Source organism: Culex pipiens, chromosome 3 (genome assembly GCF_016801865.2).
Source record: "Culex pipiens pallens isolate TS chromosome 3, TS_CPP_V2, whole genome shotgun sequence".
Taxonomy (NCBI): Eukaryota; Metazoa; Arthropoda; class Insecta; order Diptera; family Culicidae; genus Culex; species Culex pipiens.
In genome coordinates, this window is record NC_068939.1 from 146,282,276 (window position 1) to 146,302,575 (window position 20,300).

Here is a 20,300-nt window from a genome sequence, read left to right on the forward strand (position 1 = left end):
GCTTGTTATGATTTTCCATTGATTTTCGGCTGATAGAGTGGGTTGGGAAAGCTTAGAACAGCGTGATTTTTTTTTCAGAAAATGGGTTGTCAACCTTTTATTTCAGTTATTTATTAAATATCTAATAGGTATTTTGGATTTTTACCCAATCATTTTCAATTTTTAAAACATTTTCAAGCAAATTTAAAAAAAAATCAGAGATGTGCGACAAAAGGTCGAAGGACATATGGTCGACAGGATAAAAGGTCGAATGCCATCAGGTCGAGTGTACATAAAGCAGAAAGTGGACAAAAGGTCGAATGGACAAAACCTTGAAAGAACAAATCGTCGAATGTGAAAAAAATGAAACAAATAAAAATAATTATAAACTTCTAAAATATTCCTTAAAAAAAAAAAAAAAAACTTCCTTACAAACAAATCCGATTTTTTTCTGTGAGTTTTTCTATCCTTTTAGTAATAATCTTTTGTTTCAAATACACAAAATAACTTCCAAAACATTTTTGGAGATGTTTTCTATTCCCTAATTAAATATTAGCTTTTGTAATGACATTTTATAATAATTTTTTGAGTTATCTCATTCTTTCAAATATGAGCAGTTCTTTAAAAAAAGGCGACTTCTTTAATATTTTTTTTTATTCCAAAATCAACCTATTCATGTTTGTCGTAATATTTTTGTGAGTCTTTCCATTTTTTTTAAACATGAGCAGTTTTTTTTTAAATGTCGACTTCTAAAATATTTTTTATTTTTTTCACTACTGTCGTAATGTGTTTGTTCATTTTTATTATTTTTTAAATATGAGTGGATCTTTCAAAAGAAAAGTTTGATTTTATAAATATTTTTTTAGTTTTTATTTTTTTTTATAAGCAACCTATTCTTGTTTGTCGTGAAATTTTTGAGAGTTTTTACATTATTTTAGTTCATTTAGCAGTACTATGAAAAAAAGATCGACTTCTAAAATATTTTGGAAGTACATTTTTATTTTTAAAAACAACCTATTCTTGATTTTTATAATATTTTTGTGAGTTCTAGATTAAATTTTCAAAACAACCTATCCCTCATGGGATTCCTATGCAGATAGGGCCTTTTGAAAATTTAATCGAGAGTTGTTCCATTCTTTCAAATACGAGCAGTTCTTAGAAAAAGTTCTACTTCTAAAATATTTTGGAATTTAATTTTTATTTTTAAAAACAACCTATTCTTAACTGTCCAGTTCTTTAAAAATAGTCGATTGCAAAAATATTGTAGATGTTTTTTTACAAATCAACCTATTCTTGAATGTCGTTATGATTTTGTGAATTTATCCATTCTTTAAGATATGAGCGGTTCTTTAAAAAAAAGTTCGATGTTTGAAATATCTGTTTAAGTCTTTATTTTATTTTTTTAAATAGCCTATTTTAGATTGTCGGAATATTTTTGTGAGTTTTTCCATTCTTTCAAAAATTATCAGTTCATTAAATAAAATACTTCTAAAATATTCTGGAAGTTTTTTTTTTATTGTAAAAAAACTACCTACTCTTGCTGTCATAAATTTTTTGTGAGTTTTTTTTCCATTATTTAAAATATGAGCACTGCCCATGTTCGCATAAATGTCCCATATGCAAAAACAGCAAGCTGATAAAAACGCATTTGAAGTTTGTCCCATACATAAGGCTACGTGTTAAGTTTTCGCAAAGAAACTGGATTTCCTCCTGATTTCTGGAACAAAGTACTGGATGTTATAGGATCTTTTGAAAGAGCCCACAATTTTGAACCAAACTGCATCAAAAATTCGAAATCGATGAAAATGCAAATGGGACATTTATGCGATCAGGGGCAGAGCAGTTCTTCCAAAAAAAAAATCGATTTCTAAAATATTTTATTTTTAAAAACCTATTCTTGACCGTCGTAATGTTTCTGGAATTTTTCCATTCTTTCAAATATGGGTGTTCTTTTTAAAAGTGCTACTTTTAAGAGTAACTAAAATAAACACCACCTATAGGAAAAAATAGAAATCTTACCTAAGAAATTTTGATAATGCACCGTTTTCGAGGTATGGCCACTCTAATTTTAACTTAATAATTACAGTTTTTTAAAAGCCAAAATCTCGGCAACTAATGGTCCCAAATGGTCCAATCAATCAATGCTGTATTTTTTTTTTAATTTTTTGGATTTTCTGAACTTTTCAAAAAAATAGTGAAAATTTGATTTTGCATTTAAAGCAGTAGTCAAAAAATTTATTGGGCAAGGTTTCTACTATTTCCATAAAAAGACAAATAATTTCAACAAATCATAATTTACTAAAACAACTTTGCCATAAGCACAATATCGATTAGAAAATTCCTTCAATACTTCAAAACATTTTCGATCATTTTTGTTGGACAGCTGCCAAAAATGTATGGAGACTTGTATGGGTGAACCAATGTTACAAAATGGTTTCTTTGGTAATAAGAAAGGAGGCCCCCTATAAAGTTTGAGCCAATTCAAGAATCAGCAAAATAAAAAGGCACAAAATCGGTCGATTTCGTAGATAATTGCTCATAAGCAGAAGAACATATTGTCGTTCAGCACCGTCAACATTCTTTAATAAAATTATCAAATTTAAGCAAATTTTTGTTTTCTGGTTAGGGCAGTGCAAATTTAAATGAATATTTTTGTTAGAGAAATCAGAAAGAAAAATATTTTTTTGATATTCCGTCGTGAAACTACTTACTTTTCCTGTCATTCCTGAACGACGAAAAAGCCTACTTTTCTGTACCAAAAATACCAGAATCGAATAGCAACACTTTTCAAAATAAATGCTGAAAAGTTCTACTTTTCAGCACTGAAATGGGTGCTGAAAAGTTTAACTTTTCAGCACTTGTTTCGAAAAGTAACACTTTTCAACATTTTTTTGATTTAAACGATTTATTGACAAAATACATGAAAATTTGACTTAAAATTTCACTCAATGGGTGTTTTTCGGAATTGCGAAAAATGTTGTATGGAACTCGTTGCAAAACTTGATTTTTTCAGCACTCGTCGTATTTATCCAACTCGGTGAACCTCGTCGGATAAATGTACGACTCGTGCTGAAAAAATCCTCTTTTTGCAACTTGTTGCATAAACTACTATTTTAAACGATTTACAGACAATACAAAGAAATAAAAAAAATTGTAAATTAATGAAATTTATTGAAAATAAATTTTAAGAGATATTTTCAGTTTTCAATTAATTTTTTTAAAGAATTTATTTTTTTGAATCACAGATCGGAAATAATTATGATTGTATAAAAATAAGCATCACACATAATAGAAGAATTTAATCTTATGTTTTTTATAAACAAAAAAAAAACTATTTTAAAACAACAATGTTGTGCACTCTTGTACAATTCCATATTAATAGTACCAGAAAGCATTGAACAAAATACAAATGTTACATTTCTTTCCTAAATTTCCTAAAAATCCTTTAAATAAATTTTCTTGACATATTTTTTCAATTTTTTGCCTTAAAAATGCAAATCTTACCTTTAGCTTTTTTCCTTGCAGCTCTAGGAATTCCTTTCTTCCGTAGCCCATAACACGACGCTGTATCCGCTCATTTCGCAAATGGCATTTTTTTCTATCTTGGGCAAGTGTGTTATTGAGAAAATTAGCACCAACTGCTAGGGCTTCCTTCCAGCCCAGTCCAGTTCGCCCAAGCTGTTTGTTTGCTCAGCCATACCCGTTTGCTCATTCTGCGAACCCATTTGCTTGCCATTATTGGGAATCGAGCCCAACTTTTCTGGCTTTTCCCATCAGAAGTGGTCGAAACTAAAAGTGTTGGATTCAAAATTGTGTAAACACGTGGAATGATTTCAAATGTAATTATGTTTTAAACAAATGAAAGATTTTCACTCTGGAAATTCAAGGTTCCTCTGTAATTTGAGCCCAGAGTTGTCCAGCAATACCGTTTCCTGCTAGGGGTAGATTATCGATTCGCCGGATTGTGGTTGTCAGCGCGCGCGTGTGGCTGTTGTTGTAGGTCGCGTGAAATACACTGTCGAAATCCCTGTCGCCCTGAAGCCTGAGGTCATCGGGCCAATCCTGTACTAATGTTCCCACTAAGCGCACACCAGTAACATAGGTGTGTAACCCGCATACCTGGTGTTCGTCAGCATCTAATTGGATTAATGTCCATTGCTGGTGGCTCAGATTGGCAATTATTGTTCAAGTTGTGTGCTTTATCTGGGTCACTGAAAAATAAAGAGCTTTGGCAGCAGAGTTATAAATAACAGAGTTTATGATGTCATCATAACTTTTAAAGGAAGAAAAGTGTACTCTGAACATAATCTTTTACTTCACAAATTGGTGCCAGTTGAGGTTATGAACCTCAAATAAAAAGCACTGAATTTTTAATTCGTGCCTGAGTAGCGGACATTGAACCCAGTTTCTAACTAGTGTGAAAATTTCAACATTCAAACACGTGTCACAACGGCAACTAACTGATGGAGCTGGCAACGGTAGGGATGGCGGTGTTTGTGGTGGCACCGCTCGCCTCAGAGGGCGTTTCCCAGTACGTTTCGTCCTTGTGGAGTTCATCCTTTTCCAGCTGGCGAACCGACGGCGATTTCAGAACTAACCCTGCAAAGATTGAAAAGTTTAATGTTAGGTAATCTAACATTGATATACATGTTTTTGCAGTGCACAAGATTAACAAGCAAACTACCGATTTAAACAGTGAAGAGTTCCAATTACTTGCTAAACCGTTTCTTTGCTCGTTTGAAAATAATATCCGCTTTGAGGATGATAAACGGAACCTGTTTGCTAGTCACGGCCACTGGTGGAGGTCCAGCTCGCGGAACGGTCACGACACTTTCGACGGTTGTCTCCAACGGTTCCACATTCCACCAGGGATCGTCCAGAAATTGGTGTCGCGCTGGCAGCACTGCTCCAAACAGGTTGCATCGCAATACGAGACCTCGGGTGTTAGTAGGGAGTGTTAGAATCGGTTAGTCAGAAGGGGTTAGTGGGCTGGGCGCGTTACCTGTAAACAATCCGCCAACAATTGCGATCAGGACGGTCAACAGGATGGCCAACAGTTGGTAGGCTCCTTGCTTCGCTGCAGTGCGTCCAAATCCCTGCAAGATTCAGTAACTTAAGAACATACCCAAAAATAACAATTTACAAGTAAACATACTCCAATGACAAACTCTTCACTTTCGTGACCTCCCATTGTCGAGTTAACTGCCGGTGCCATGGCCGGGAAAATGGTGGTCAACGAGCTACCGTAAGTTTCGGTCGTTGCCATCGAAGCATAGATGGCGGAGAAGATCGCCGACAGCAGGGCTGGCATTCCGTGCAGATTGTTGACGCCACACGTGTCAGACAGTCGAAGGCCGCCGGACAGCATCGCCGGAGTCAAGAATCGGTATCCCAAAACGGAGATCACCCCAGCAATGACTCCAACCAGCAGCGCTCCAAACGGATGAATCATCAGGTTGCAAATTGATCCGACGGCGACGCCACCTGCCAGCGTCGAGTTCTGGACATGGACCATGTCAAACTTCTTCTCGTGGGACACCAACGCCGAAATGGCAAACGTAGTCACGGTGGCTCCCGCCAGCGAAAGATACGTATTGATGATGGCACGTTCCTGGTCGGCACCGTCGACCAGCGCCGAGTTGAAGCTGGGCCAAAAGATCCACAGGAAGATCGTTCCGATCATGGCAGTGATATCCGAACTGTACGAAGAACCCTCCATCGGTCCCGCCTTGGCGTTCTCCTTCGACGGTCTCATCACAAAGCTAACAGCCAGCCCGAAGTAAGCCCCAAAGGCGTGCACCGTAATTGAACCGCCGACATCCGCAACCTTCATCAAATCCAGCTGCAAATACTCGTTCGCCGCAAAAATCGCAATTTCAAAGATTCCCATGATCAGCAGTTGCATCGGAGTCGTCCGGCCCAGCAGTGCTCCCATGCTGATCAGCACAGCTGCCGCGGCAATGTCCGCCCCAATTAGATTGTCCAACGAGAGTGGAATCCGGCCGTCCTCCATTTCGTAACATCCGCGCATAATGATGGCCCACTGGATGACCAGGGCGCCCACCAGCAAGTTCAACCCGGAGGCACTGAATCCGTAACGCTTCAGGAAGGTCATCAGGAACGCGAAACCGATGAATATCATCACGTGAATGTCCTGGAAGTCTGCAATGGGTTGTTTTTGCTTTAGAACGCTTGTTTTGGATAATTGTTATTCGTAATTTATTGGATGCGATATAACGTCATGATTCGAATTCCCGGACGCTTCGAAACCCGGACACTTCATCTTGTTTTATCAATTATTTGGATATATGTTCGCATTATGAATGTCAAAACTGTGTTATTTGATGAATTCCAACATCAACTTTTATTTAAAGTTTGTTTGAACGCTGTAGTTAATGCCGAAACAAATAAATACAATAAAATTATAAGTTTACCAAAAATGCGAAACATTTCACTTGAAATATTTCATAGGCGTTCGAAGCACCGGGAAGGCAAAGCAGAAATTTATGGTTTCGATTTTCTTAAATTCTAGCAAATTTTTATATAAACTTTCGATTGTTTTGATGTTAACAGCTTATTTGAGACCTAAAGAATGCCTTCCACTAACATTTCAGTCCAAATTTGTGCGATTCATAAGTAAATTCGAGTGTCCGGAATTCGAAGCAAAAGTGTCCGGATTTCGAATCAGCTTTTAACAGTGTCCGGGATTCGAAGCACAACGAGGCATTTTAATTTTCAAATTCTGATGAAAAATTGTTAGAAAAGATATATTTTGCAAGCATTTTCTTGAAACTGACTGTTTATACTACATCCTGATGATATTTCTACATTTCCAACTTATTACATGATTTTTTGCCAGCTATAACAAAAATGATATGCTACTAAGTGTCCGGATTTCGAATCATGACGTTAGCCTGCTAGTATAAAGTTCGCATTTTTTTTTTTAATTTTCGAGTCTCAAATCAGTTCGCTGACAGACTTCAAGCGAGATAGAAGTGTTTCTCCAGTGGCTAACGCATATTGTGCCTTCTGTGAAAGCAAAAAGCTATTGTTTGACTGGCATTGTTTGCCAGGGATTTTTTCCTTTGTGGAATTTTTCGGGGCGTAGCACCCAAAATGGAACCGAAACGGGAATTCACCATCAAGCTCCGGTTTGGGGCTGAGGCCCGGAATCCAAATAACGCGGAAATCTTCAAGTTCTTCAACAAACAAGGATGGACCAGCGAGGACTTGAGCGCAATGTACCGCGACGACCACAGCGTGTTCGTGCGGTTCAAAACGGAACCGATGATGCGCGATGCCCTGACCAAACTGGGGCCGCAGGTCAAGTTCGACTACGACAACGGAACCTCCCTGGAAGTAAAAGTACAGGCGGCCGCAGGTACGTTCAAGTACGTCCGGATTTTCGGACTTCCCCCGGAAGTGGACGATCGGCACATCGTTACGACGATGTCCAAGTACGGTGCCATCCAGCAGTTGGTGCGGGAACGGTATTCGGTGGAAACTGGTTTCCCGATCTGGAACGGGGTCAGGGGCCTCCACATCGAGCTGGTGTCGGAGATCCCTGCGCAGCTGACAATCCAGCACTGCAAGGCAAGGATCTACTACGACGGATTGCAGAACAAATGCTTCGGGTGTGGGGCACTTGATCACCTGAAGGCGACCTGCCCGAAACGGAACAGTGTCAACAAGCGGCTGGCCGCGGCGGCGACACCAGCTGGCGGATCTTTTGCTAGCATCGTTGCAAACGGAACACCTGCGGAACCGGTGGACGCATCGCCCGCATTTGGAATGGTGGTACTTAACCCCAAACCCCCAGCACCCATCAGCAAACCTAACCTCGACGACCACGTGGAGCCTGTTGCTCCAGAGTTTACGGCTCCTGCAGAGCAGCTTGCGCTGCCGCAGGGTGGAGGGGACGAGGTCGCGGAGGAGAGCGGCGATCAGTCCATGGACGAAGACGACGACAACCAGCAAAACGAAGGAGAAGTTTCGCCAAACGGCGCAGCTTCGATGGAGACGGACGCCGCCTGGACTGAGGCGAAGGGTAAAGGCAAGAAGGGCAAGGGGAAGCGTGGTCGTCCACGAAAGCCCATCGAGTCGGACGCATCCGAGTCAGATGCGATAGGAGGAAAGCAGTTCATCGTGCCAGCCCAAGGTGCCGATCTGCTGGCGGCGTTGGCGCTGCCGAAGCCGACGGGACCACGAACGAGATCGGCTTCCGAGCAACGATCACCACACGACAACAAGTAAACTATTTCATCGTACCCACACTCCTTTTCCGGATATGACCTTTGCCCACCAGTACACTGACTCTCTTCGGACACCTTTACTAACACAAACGATACGCCAATACTAACCAATACTAACCATACTAACATATACTAATACTGATATTACTAACTCAAGTCACACTAACACAATGAACTATTCGTATTCTATTGCTACCATAAATTTAAACAGCACCAACACGACAGTTAACAAGGGATTATTGAAGGATTTTGTATATAACCACGACATCGATATAATTTTTTTGCAAGAAGTTAGTTATGAGGATTTTTCTTTTATTTTTACACATAATGCTTTAGTAAATATTAGTTTAGATCGTAAGGGAACAGCAATACTTATAAGGAAAACTTTTGATTACTCTGATTGTATATATGATCCATCTGGTAGAGTTATCTCAGTAATTGTAAATAATGTAAATTTTGTAAATATTTATGCGCACTCTGGAAGTAATATGAAGAAGGAACGGGATAATTTATTTACTGAAGCTTTGACTGTACATTTAAACAAACCTAATTCTGCATCAACGTTGATTGGGGGAGATTTTAATTGTATTTTGGACGCGGCCGACACTAAAGGGCCCTACAAGAATTTTTCTTGTGGATTAAAAAGTTTGATTGATCTATTTGCTTATAAAGATATTGCTAAACTTAGAAAAGAAAACCAATTCACCTTTTATCGAGGTGATTCCGCCTCCAGACTAGATAGGTTTTATGCGCCTTCTAGTTTGGTGGAAAATGTTGTAGCTTGCTCTACATTGCCCCTCGCTTTCTCGGATCATCACTCTGTTGTAATTAAAATAAAATATTTAAATGGGAACTTATTGACAAAAGGGCGTGGCTATTGGAAAGTCAACCCTTCTTTACTTTCAATGAATAATATAACTGAAAAATTTAAACAAGAGTATGAAAATCTTAAGGAAAGGAATGTATATAATTATAACTTTAACAGGTGGTGGAATCAACATTTTAAAAATAAAGTAAAACAATTTTATAAAAATGAAAGTTACAATTTAAATCTTACTGTCAGGAATTCTAAGTCGGCTCTTTTGGGTTCTCTAAACAATTTATCGAAGCGTTTAGTTGAAGGGGAAAATGTGGCAGATGAAATGAGTATTGTTAAATCTAAACTAATGAATTTAGAACAAAATCGGTTGAAAAATCTTGGGGAAAAAATGGCGTCGAGCACAATTGCGGAGGGGGAAAAAATGACAGTTTATCAGCTTTCAAATTCGATACATCGTGGAAGTTCTTTCGGTCTACGTTTGAAAGACATTTCAAATGGGAATATTGTTACTGAAAGTGCCAAAATCGGCCCCATGGTGCACAGCTACTTTTCGGAACAGTATAATAATGTTTCAGATCTTGTTGACCAAGACGAAGCAGATGACATCTTACAAAATGTAACCAAGAATTTAACGATTGAGGAAAAACAAAGTTTGGAAGAGTACATAAGTGTTGAAGAAATCGCTGCAACCTTAAAATTATGCAACCGTAAAAAGTCGCCGGGCCCGGACGGGCTGACTTATGAATTTTATCTAACGCACTTTGAAATTTTAAAATTTGATATTTGTAAACTTTTTAATGCATATCTTAGTGGAGAATTGATTCCCCCAAAAGAATTTTCAGAAGGAATAATAACCTTGATACCTAAAAAAGGTGATACATCTCTTTTACAGAATCAAAGACCAATCAGCTTATTAAACACAGATTATAAACTTTTTACAAAAATAATTGCTAATAGGATACAATCAAAAGTTGGAAATTTAATAGATATAGGACAAAGTGCATGTATTGCAGGGCGTTCATGCACAGATAATCTTAATGATGTTCGACGTATTTTAACAAAATCTATTGAAAGTAAGAGCTTCAAAGGGTTTTTGCTTAGTTTGGATCTCGAAAAAGCTTTTGACAAAGTAAGTCATGATTTTCTTTGGATAGTTTTAAAAAGGTTTGGATTTTCAGATAAATTGATTAGTTGCTTGAAGTGTTTATATGGGAAGGCTACTTCTAAAATACAGTCGACTCTCTGGCTGTCAATATTGAAGGGACCGTCGAGGAAAAGAGTTATCAAATTATAGAACCAGTGCGAAATGAGTACTAGATTAAAACTGTAAATGTGCAAAGTGGAGTACAGCTGTCAGCAAAACAAAGTCAAAGGTAATTAATTGTTTAGTTAAATCTTCGATGTATTCTTAGGTCGCATTCAATTATAAATAAAACTGCTTCTTGTTTTGTGAATAATAAGCTTAGTTATATTATTTAATCGTTCATAAATTCAGAAAGCAACAACAATAACAAATCGATCAGTACTTCTGCTGAAGAAACTGTTCAAGCGCATAGTAAATTCCAAACATTTCAGCAGGAACATTTTCAGTAGCCGCCAGAATGTTGTTCATAGCGCTCAGCGTGTTACGAACCATGCTGCTGGTCACTTCCAATGGCTGTTGGGGGTCGTCTTCCGTATCTTCGACGTCTTCCCCGTTTACTGATTTTGGCTCAGTAACGAATTCGAGAATGTCGTCGTCCGACATCAGCTCAGCAGTGGTCAAATCGTCATCAACATTGCAATACGCCGAAAATGAGACACCTTCGGACAAGTGCGCCATCATATCATCTGTAATGGTGGGAAGATCTTCCTGGATGTCTTCATTCCATTGTTGATCAGCATCCGGACAGACGAATCCGGCTTTGGCGAAGCAATTGGCGATAGTGGACGGTTTCACGTCCGCTGCCCAATTCTTGGACATGTACTTTATCGCATCCAGAACGGTTATGTCAGAGAAATCCTTTAAATAAGTTAAAGTTAAATACATTTTTTTTCATTCAATATTTAAAAAAATACCTTTTTCTGCTCCATTTCATCCAATCTGCGCTTAACCAAAGAGTAGCGATAGTAATGCTTAAGATTCTTTATGATTCCAAGGTCCAACGGTTGCAGCACTGAAGTCGCGTTGGGCGGGAAAAACTGCAAGTTGATGTTTATCAGCTTGTCTTGAAGGCGTTTGGGATGAGCGGTGCAATTATCGACAAACATCAGCACCTTCCGATTCTCTTCTCCAAACTTCCTGTCAAGATCGTTCAACCACTTCTCAAATATGAGTGAAGTCATCCAGGCTTTCGAGTTGCTCTCGTAAATTACGGGGAGAGATTTCACGTTTTTAAAACAACGCGGCTTCTTGCTCTTACCGATCACCAACAACGGTAACTTATCCGAGCCGTCCATGTTGGTGGCGCACAGGACGGTGATTCGTTGCTTGGAGTATTTACCGCCGTGGCACGCCTCACTCTGCATCGTGTAGGTTTTATCGGGGAGGCACTTATAGAACGAGGCAGTTTCGTCAGCGTTGTAAATGTCCTTCGGATCGTAGCCGCGAACCAGATCCGGCAGCGTTTTCTGCTTGAAGTCGTCGCACATGTTCGTATCAACGCTGGCACTCTCGCCACAGAGCTTCTTGAACGCAAGATTTTGCCGTTTTGCGAACTTTGAGAGCCAGCCGGCGCTTCCTTTGAACTCAGTAAAGCCGAGCTGACAGGCGAAATCCTTAGCTTTTTCACGGATCATGATCCCGGAAAGCGGCAGATTGTTTTCCCGCGCTTGTTGGACAAACAGCTTCATGGCCTTTTCAAGGCGTTCGTTCGAGACGGCTCGTGGCTTTCGAAGATTGCCCTTGTCTTGCATCGCAATCCACTTCTCCTTGTTTTTGACGACAGTGGACACGGTGCTTTGAGGGACGCCGTAAGTTTCCGAGATTGCACCGATCTTCCAGCCAGCTGCGTGCTTTTCAATAATCTTCATCCGCTCGTGAACGGTCAAAACCGTTAGTTTCCTCCGAGTATCTGGCCGGGGCGACATTTTCGGGATAAGAGATGGAGACAACTTCGAACCGGAACACAGCACAAACGTCAAACTTATGTTCGTAAAACTTCGCTTCTAGATAATCACATCATTGGAGGCCATGACACGTAACCATATCGATAGCCAGAATATAATTTTCATTCAATCATGTTCCTAGGGACCGTCGAGGAAAAGGGTCGTCGAACAAAAGAGAATATTGAGGAATGAAGAAAATCAAAGTATGCAAACTGAAGGGACTGAAAAATTTATTGACAGCAGGAGCAATATTGATATCGAGAAGATCGACAGCCAGAGAGTCGACTGTATTGTTCAATGGTTTTCTTACGGAGGAGATAAGAATAAAGTGTTCGGTCCGTCAAGGCTGTCCTTTAAGTATGATTTTATTTGTTTTATATATAGAACCTCTTATTCGGAATATTGATCAGGCCATACTCGGGGTTCTTACGTTTAATAAGTTTCTCAGAGTAATTGCCTTCGCTGATGACTTAAATGTGTTTCTTAGAAGCAATGAAGAGTTTGATATTGTCCTCAATATTATTGACTCTTTCTCTAAATGTTCAAAAATAAAGTTAAACAAAGATAAGTCATGTTTTTGGAGGATTAATAATTGTAAGGGAGGCCCTTTTATGGTTAAAGAAACAGAAAATTTAAATTTGCTCGGCGTGACCTTTAAGAGCAATTGGAGCAATACTATTGATTATAACTACGAAAAATTAATAAATGGGATAAAATATAGGATCAATTTGAACAATTTTCGAACAATGGATTTAATTCAAAAAGTTTGGTATTTGAACACATTTATTTTATCTAAGTTGTGGTATCTCTCACAAGTTTTACCACCAAAAAATAAGCACATTGCTTCAATTAGGAAAATTTCGGGAATGTTTCTTTGGAAAGGTTATATTTTTAGAGTTGATAAAAGACAGCTGTATTTAGATATGGACCGTGGTGGATTGGGATTCATTGATCCAGAAGCCAAGTGCAAAGCTTTATTTATAAAAAATATTTTAAAAGAAACAGATGATAACTCTCAGAATGAAAAATACTTATTGAATTTTAATCATTTACAAAGATTAACGAGAAATGGCAAGGAATGGATTGAGGAATCAAAAAGGCTGATTAACGATAATATTCAAATTAAATGTACTAAACAACTATACCGTACTTTCATTGATCAATACAATTTTACACCACGTATTGAAACAGAGTTTCCTTCAATAAACTGGAACATACTTTGGAATTTAATGAATCAACCATATTTTTTGTCACATGATAAATCTAAACTTTATTTACTTTTCAACGATCTTGTACCAAACAAGCGCAAATTATTGCATTATAATATAGGAAGAGTGGAAAATGAAATTTGTGAAGTTTGTGGTGAGATTGACACTAATCTGCATCGAGTTCGTAGTTGTCTAGCGGGGAAAGAAATTCGTGATTGGGTTTTTGGAATTTTTCGAAAAAGGTTCGCAGTTTCGGCTAAGCAAATCGATGATCTGTTTTTCTGGCGTATTGATACAGAAAGTTTTCCCCAAAGGGCTGCGATGTGGCTTGCTGTACACTTTGTCGCTTACTGTGTGGATAAATTTCCCCGTTTCAATTTGTTTATTTTCCAGAGGAGCATAAGAGAGTTTAGATGGAATTCGAAAGGTTTTGTGAAGAAGTATTTTGAGGATTATTTGAACATTTGTTAAAAAAGCTTAGGGAATTGATGTCGTCGTGTGTGGTGCCTGCATTTTGTAAAGATACAATGCAATAGAAAAATAAAGGATGTTTTAGAAAAAAAAAAAAAAAAAAAAAAAAAGTCTTCAAACAAGCCCGTGGGACCTCAACCTGCATTCCTGTCACACATGAGGTCTGCACAGCTGATTCCACGTAGATTTTTCCCGCCAGTAATGACAGGAAACGCTGACAAACGGAATATGTGCCAAAATCATAAGTGGTTTTTAAAATATGAAGGGAAATCATCGTGAACTGGAACTGCCGGTCGTTAGCCCGGGTAAAGTGGAAACGTTGAGATGATTGTTGTCATCTGCTCTCATCTAGCAAAAACCATACAGAGAACCACGTCCCATTCAACCGGCTCCGTGGCTTAATGGTTACGGCTTCTGTCTCCCAAGCAGAAGGTTCAGGGATCAAATCCCGGTCGGTACCTTTGAAATTTGGAATCAGGAATTTGAGTATGAATAAAAACTAAAATAAAATCAGGTGGTATTCGAACTCACACCTTTGGATTGGTGGTCTGGGACGCTAAGCAGTCGACCATCAGAAGGTTTACAATCTAGCTGTGAATTGTTCCGTAGTGTTGAAACATGTTATCTTCTCATATTAAATACGCGCTGATCCCTGATTTGCCTGAGGGGATTGGAAGTCTAAATATAGATCGAGTTTCCTTCAGATGCTTGCTTCTATGTTTAGGCGGGGCCAAACAATGCCCAGCGACCTCGGAATTGGACCGCAAGGAGCTCTGTCATTCTGAAATGGGTCGTTGGAAGCAGCGCGAGGGCTGTCACCACCTAATACCCGGGACTGAGATAAGCTGTATCAGCATTCGGCATATACACAGTCTGATACAAATTATACTTTCCCATAATTTCGCTACCGGTTAGCGGGTATTGGATTGGACCACATACACATACACACTCAAGTCAAGTCTTCAAACAATTTTGGAGGCTGGTCAAACAAAAGTAATGTGGGTCATTCTCCGCCAACTCATACAGCAATTGCCCCGACCCCTCTTCGATTTGCGTGAAACTTTGTCCTAACGGGTAACTTTTGTCCCTGATCACGAATCCGAGGTCCGTTTTTTGATATCTCGTGACGGAGGGGCGGTACGACCCCTCCAATTTTTGAACATGCGAAAAAGGACATGTTTTTCAATAATTTGCAGCCTGAAATGGTGATGAGATGAAAAATTGGTAAAAAAAGGAACTTATATGTGAAATTGGACGCCCGATTTGATGGCTACTCAAAATTCCGAATAAACGTATTTTTCATCAAAAATAATACTAAACAAATTTTTAAAACTCTGCCATTTTCCGTAACTCAACTGTACATTTTTTGGAACATGTCAACATGTCAAATTTAATGTACTTATCGAATCTACATTGACTTCGCAGGGGCATGATTTCATTTAGAACAAAATGTTTCATTTCGAAATGTCGTGTTTTTTCTAACTTTTCATTGAATTTTTTTTTGTGTGTAAGTTGTAGAGCAGACAATTAAAAAAAAATTACAGATGAGTAACGGAAATGGCAATTTTTTTTAAACTTTTTAAGTGTTGTTTCCATGAAAAATACGTTTTTTCGGAATTTTGATTGCGCCATAAAATCGGGCGTCTTATTTTACATGCTAGTCTGTTTGACACGAAATTTCCATCTCATCACCATTTTTGGCTGCAAAATAATTGAAAAACATGTATTTTTTCGCATATCCAAAAATTGAAGGGGTCGTACCGTACCGTCGTGAGATATCAAAAAACGGACCTCGGATTCGTGATCAGGGACAAAAGTTACCCCTTAGGACAAAGTTTCACGCAAATCAAAGAGGGGCCGGGGCAACTTTTCTCGATGTCGTGTGAGTCAGTACCCATGTATGAAATTCTGCAAAGAATCAGTATCTATAGAAGGAATTTTATGATCTATTTGGTGTCTTTGGCAAAGTTGTAGGTTATAAATAGGACTTCTTAGAAAAAATAGATGCACGGAAAAAATCAGTTTTATTTATTTATTTTTTAAAACAGTTGAATTCCCAAAATACGTATTTTTTAATTTTCAAATTTCAAGGAGATATGATTTAGGATTTTTTTTTAAAATAGTGTTTTTTGGACATTATCAAAAGCTGAACAATTTTGTTTTTAAATCATGCAGTCGAAAAGTTTTTTATAACTTTTTTTTTCGTAAAATGTACCATTATCAAGTGGTAGCTTCTTTTAGGAAAGTAAATTTTAAACAGGGCAAAACCTTGGATGTAGACAAACAGTCTATCCCACTCTTACTCAACGTGAATTGTCACTAGAGCAAGTAGGACAGACTGTTTGTTTACATCCAAATTTTCGCCCTTTTGAAAAGTTACTAGGGACATTTTCTTTTTTTGAAGGTTTTTTTTAAGCAAAGCACCCCTGAAAAAATATAGATGAAAAAGCTGAGAAAATTTCCTACAATTGTAATTTGAAAATCTGGCAATTAGTTTCTGAGTTACAGCCTCACAAAGTAGTCGAATCGATGAAAATGAATTTCTCAAAGTGTCACCTAATTAGCCTGTAATTTTCAACTGACGATTTCCCGCAAACTATTGATATGATTTTCAATGGGAAAATTGAAATTTTGAGATTTTTTCGATATCAATATTTTTAACATTTTATGATTCGGTCCAAAACATGAAATAAGGATCTATACTAGACCTTTTCAAAAGGTTCGATGGTTACACTCTAAAAAATCACCTAAACGTAATTTTTTCACAAAAAAACGATTTTCACAAAAGTTCCTCTGATTTTTCGAGTCAGTATTGAAGGTGCGACATAATCTTTGAAAAATAATTGCAACGGCTTTAAGCTCCACTAAAAAAAACATTTCCAGTTATTTGTGAAAATTTTATTAAAAGTTACCTTATGTTGAAATCATTTTTTTATATAAAAAAATATTTATCAATAATGTCTTGGAGATTTTTGGTAAAAAAATTTTAGGTAAAAAATATAATAATGGGAGAAATTTTCTAATATGCAAATTTTTTTCAAATTTATGTCGCCCCCTTCAGTTCAACCAGGAGGCAAAACAAATATTTTTTTTCAAAAAGCTTCAAAATTTAAGTAGATATAATGTCCAATCAACTGAAAATACATTGAAATTCTTTTTCCTGATTTGATATAATCATATTTTACATGTTTGGGCTCGTTTAGACATGTTTTGTTTTTTTTAAATTCCGACGTACAGCAAAAAAATATTTTATTTATACTTTTTAAATGAAATGAAAATGATTGAAATCAACCGGACTAGTGTAAAAAGCATATCAAAACAATATCAATCAATATTTCTTGGATTTCGTTTATAAAGGACTTATAGGGATTCCCTATGTTTATACGACCTTGTCTAATAACACTCTAGTTTTTTTTGTAACTTCGGTTTTGTTTTCATTTACAAATCACCTATAATTAATAGTTTTGCTTTGAAATAAATAAAATCAACTACACATTATCAAATAAATAGTCCGTTCTTATCATTTCATTTCACGATTACGACACTGTAACGCGATCACGCTCGCATTCTTCATTACATAATTGCACTCAAAGATCTTTTCTCACTCACGTGGGTACTTGGGCAGATATTTCTCTTCCGCGGCTCCATGTGACGCCTCCAGTCCGATGCCGGTTACATTCTTCGGCAGCAGTTCCTTCGAGTAGTCGGTGAAGAATCCAAACACAATCACGAACACAATCTGGACGACCAGCAGCAGCCCGTAACCGGCCACTGAGGATCCCGGCGTATGCATCCTGTGGTCCTAGCAACACTCCACTATACAACTTATTCCTAAGGTTCAGAGGTTTTTCCGGATCGATCCGCACCGGTTGTCGTTTCGTTGAAGACTGATCTGCGCGTCGCCGGTCCACGGAAATCACGGCCAAGCCCCGAAAAAAGCACTTGTTTCGATCGGCTTGGCCAGTACCAACTTTCTGAAGTGGATTATCTGTTTCCAGCGGGACTCCTCCCCTCCTGCGTGTTATAAATTAATTCTAAATTGTACGGTAAACAAGCCTACCCTTGAATTCGGGCCCGGCTTTGACGCTAGTAGCATTGCTGCAGATCAAAACTGCTCCCCCCAGCGACGAGAAGGGGGAAATTGTGCTAAAAATGTGCCAGTAAACAGATTATGCAAACAGCGCGAAGCTGCACAGAGTTCGTTTTGCTCGCAGGTAGTTGATTTTATCACTGCTGATCGGATTATCAACCGCATCCATCGTCCGTAATCAGCTCGCTCAACTCGGTGAGATCGGGTGACCCCGAGGATCAGCTGAGTCCAACTTTGCCCACCGTACCCTAGCAGACACCGTTTTTTTCGAAGGCAATTTTTGAAGCATCGTGGGAGAACTTGAGTCTCGTGCTCTTGAGGAAATTTCCAATAAATTATTCAAGCTTTTCCTAAACAGTCGCGGCGGCTATCGACTTGGCTCGTATATCACACATCCTTGAAAATTCGGCCCGTATTTTTTTGTTGTTGCTCAAGAGCAAAAGTCGTTCCCTCTATCAAGCGGCTTGACCGGGTCTGGGTTTTACGATGAATTTTTAATTTGCGGGGAGAATCGTTTCAATCAAATCACTTCAAGGAGGGGGAAAATTGCTAGCAAAACAAACAGAATGCACCTTCTAGTGGGAAACTGTTGTTTGGTTTTAAAAATTGATGTTAGGTGGCAGTGCAGCGAGCATTTTACCAACGGCTATTATTGTCACTTTTGACAAGGTTGATGAGATTTTACATGTCGTGGAAAGAATGTCGTCTTAAGGGTACACATCTGGGTAATTCTCCGCCAACTCACACAGCAGTTGCCCCGCACCCTCTTCGATTTGTGTGAAACTTTGTCCTAAGGGGTAACTTTTGTCCCTGATCACGAACCAAAGTCCGTTTTTTGATATCACGTGACGGAGGGGCGGTACGACCCCTTTTATTTTTGAACATGCGAAAAAAGAGGAGTTTTTCAAAAATTTGCAGCCTGAAACGGTGATGAGATAGAAATTTGGTGTCAAAGGGACTTTTTTGTAAAATTAGACGCCCGATTTAATGGCTTACTCTGAATTCCGAAAAAACCTATTTTTCATCGAAAAAAAAAAAACTAAAAAAGTTTTAAAAACTCTCCCATTTTCCGTTACGCGACTGCAAAAAAAATTTGGAACATGTAATTTTAAGGAAAATTTAATGTTCTTTTCAAATGTAGATTGACCCAGAAGGGTCATTTTTGCATTTAGAACAAAATTTTTCATTTTAAAATTTCGTGTTTTTTCTAACTTTGCAGGGTTATTTTTTAGAGTGTAACAATGTTCTACAAAGTTGTAGAGCAGACAATTACTAAAAATTTGATATATAAACATAAGGGGTTTGCTTGTAAACATCACGAGTTATCGCGATTTAACTTATAAATTTTTTTGAAAAAGTTGGGCGTCGTCGATCATGGCTGTTCATCGTCACCTGCGACAGACACGGATGACGAAACAAAAAGTAACCAGAATTATAGATATTTTTCATATTTTTAATTGGCTCAAACTTTTTGGGGCCTTCCCTATGACCAAGGAATCCATTATGTGTCATTGGTTCACCCATACAAGGCTCCATACAATTTTGGCAGCTGTCCATGGAAATATGGTACGTAGGGCGTCCAATTTTCCCGGATTTTGAAATTCCCGGGAAACGGGAAAAATATTTTATAAATCCCGGGAAATTTTTGAAACAGTCATAAAATCTATGTTTTTATTATAGTTGTTATGTTTTCTATCTGAAAATCATAGAATGATCTCAATCCTAGTAGATAACAAATTTAAATAGCTTAAAGAACATTAAAAATTGATTGTTTTTGTTCATTGCTGTGCTTTGGATTTCAAATAAACCACAATTTTTAAACCAATGTGATTCAAACTAATTAAGTTTCTTATAAATATATCTCTTTATTGATTTTTTTCAATGACATGACTAGAAAGCTTTAACAACATATTTGAAACTATCTATAAGAAAACAAGAAACGAAAATAAATAAAATGATAACAGCCAATGTAAATTATTTGAAAAGTTTAGAATTTTATGTTTTATGCAAAACATATTTTACAAATTACACAGTCCAACAAGATTTTGTCTCTGAGATGAGTATATGTGTTCCTAGTAGAATTTTGCTTGCTGAATTCGAATCCGGGTCCAGAATTGCTCCAAATGGTCCCAATTTTGAGATACACCCGTTTGAAATGTTAGTTTAGGCCAAAAATAGCTACTTTGTTGACTATTTTACAAAAGAACTATTGAATGAACAACTATACCAAAACATGTATCTTAAAGTTCACGTTTTCCCCTTTCTGAAACACCCCTGATTTTTGAAATTTGATTGTTTCTACGCATATTTATAGCCATTTTAAAATTATATTTTCAGTTGGTTCTAATTAAAGTTTTTCCAACTTGCATGCAAGTCAAATTCTAATTTTAAAA

At 37.8% G+C, this 20,300-nt stretch overlaps 2 protein-coding genes across 3 annotated transcripts; both read right to left on the reverse strand.

Annotated features, from left to right (window-relative positions):
• Positions 1 to 4,272: 4,272 nt before the first annotated feature.
• On the reverse strand, positions 4,273 to 17,889 carry LOC120419110 (ammonium transporter Rh type A). Of its 2 annotated transcripts, none has more exons than XM_039581706.2 (4): positions 17,427 to 17,838; positions 5,135 to 6,141; positions 4,982 to 5,075; positions 4,273 to 4,578 (listed from the first exon to the last, which is right to left on the reverse strand). In XM_039581706.2, exons 1-4 carry the CDS (start codon positions 17,608 to 17,610, stop codon positions 4,436 to 4,438), a joined length of 1,428 nt encoding a protein of 475 aa, XP_039437640.1. In that variant the 5' UTR covers positions 17,611 to 17,838; the 3' UTR covers positions 4,273 to 4,435. The 2 variants fall into 2 exon arrangements, with proteins under 2 accessions (XP_039437640.1, XP_052566224.1); XM_052710264.1 differs by lacking the exon at positions 4,273 to 4,578 and adding an exon at positions 4,674 to 4,915 and having other exon boundaries at positions 17,427 to 17,889.
• LOC120419109 (tigger transposable element-derived protein 4-like) lies at positions 10,283 to 12,430 on the reverse strand. Its single transcript, XM_039581703.2, has 2 exons — positions 11,110 to 12,430; positions 10,283 to 11,053 (listed from the first exon to the last, which is right to left on the reverse strand). Exons 1-2 carry the CDS (start codon positions 12,118 to 12,120, stop codon positions 10,571 to 10,573), a joined length of 1,494 nt encoding a protein of 497 aa, XP_039437637.1. The 5' UTR covers positions 12,121 to 12,430; the 3' UTR covers positions 10,283 to 10,570.
• Positions 17,890 to 20,300: the final 2,411 nt, after the last annotated feature.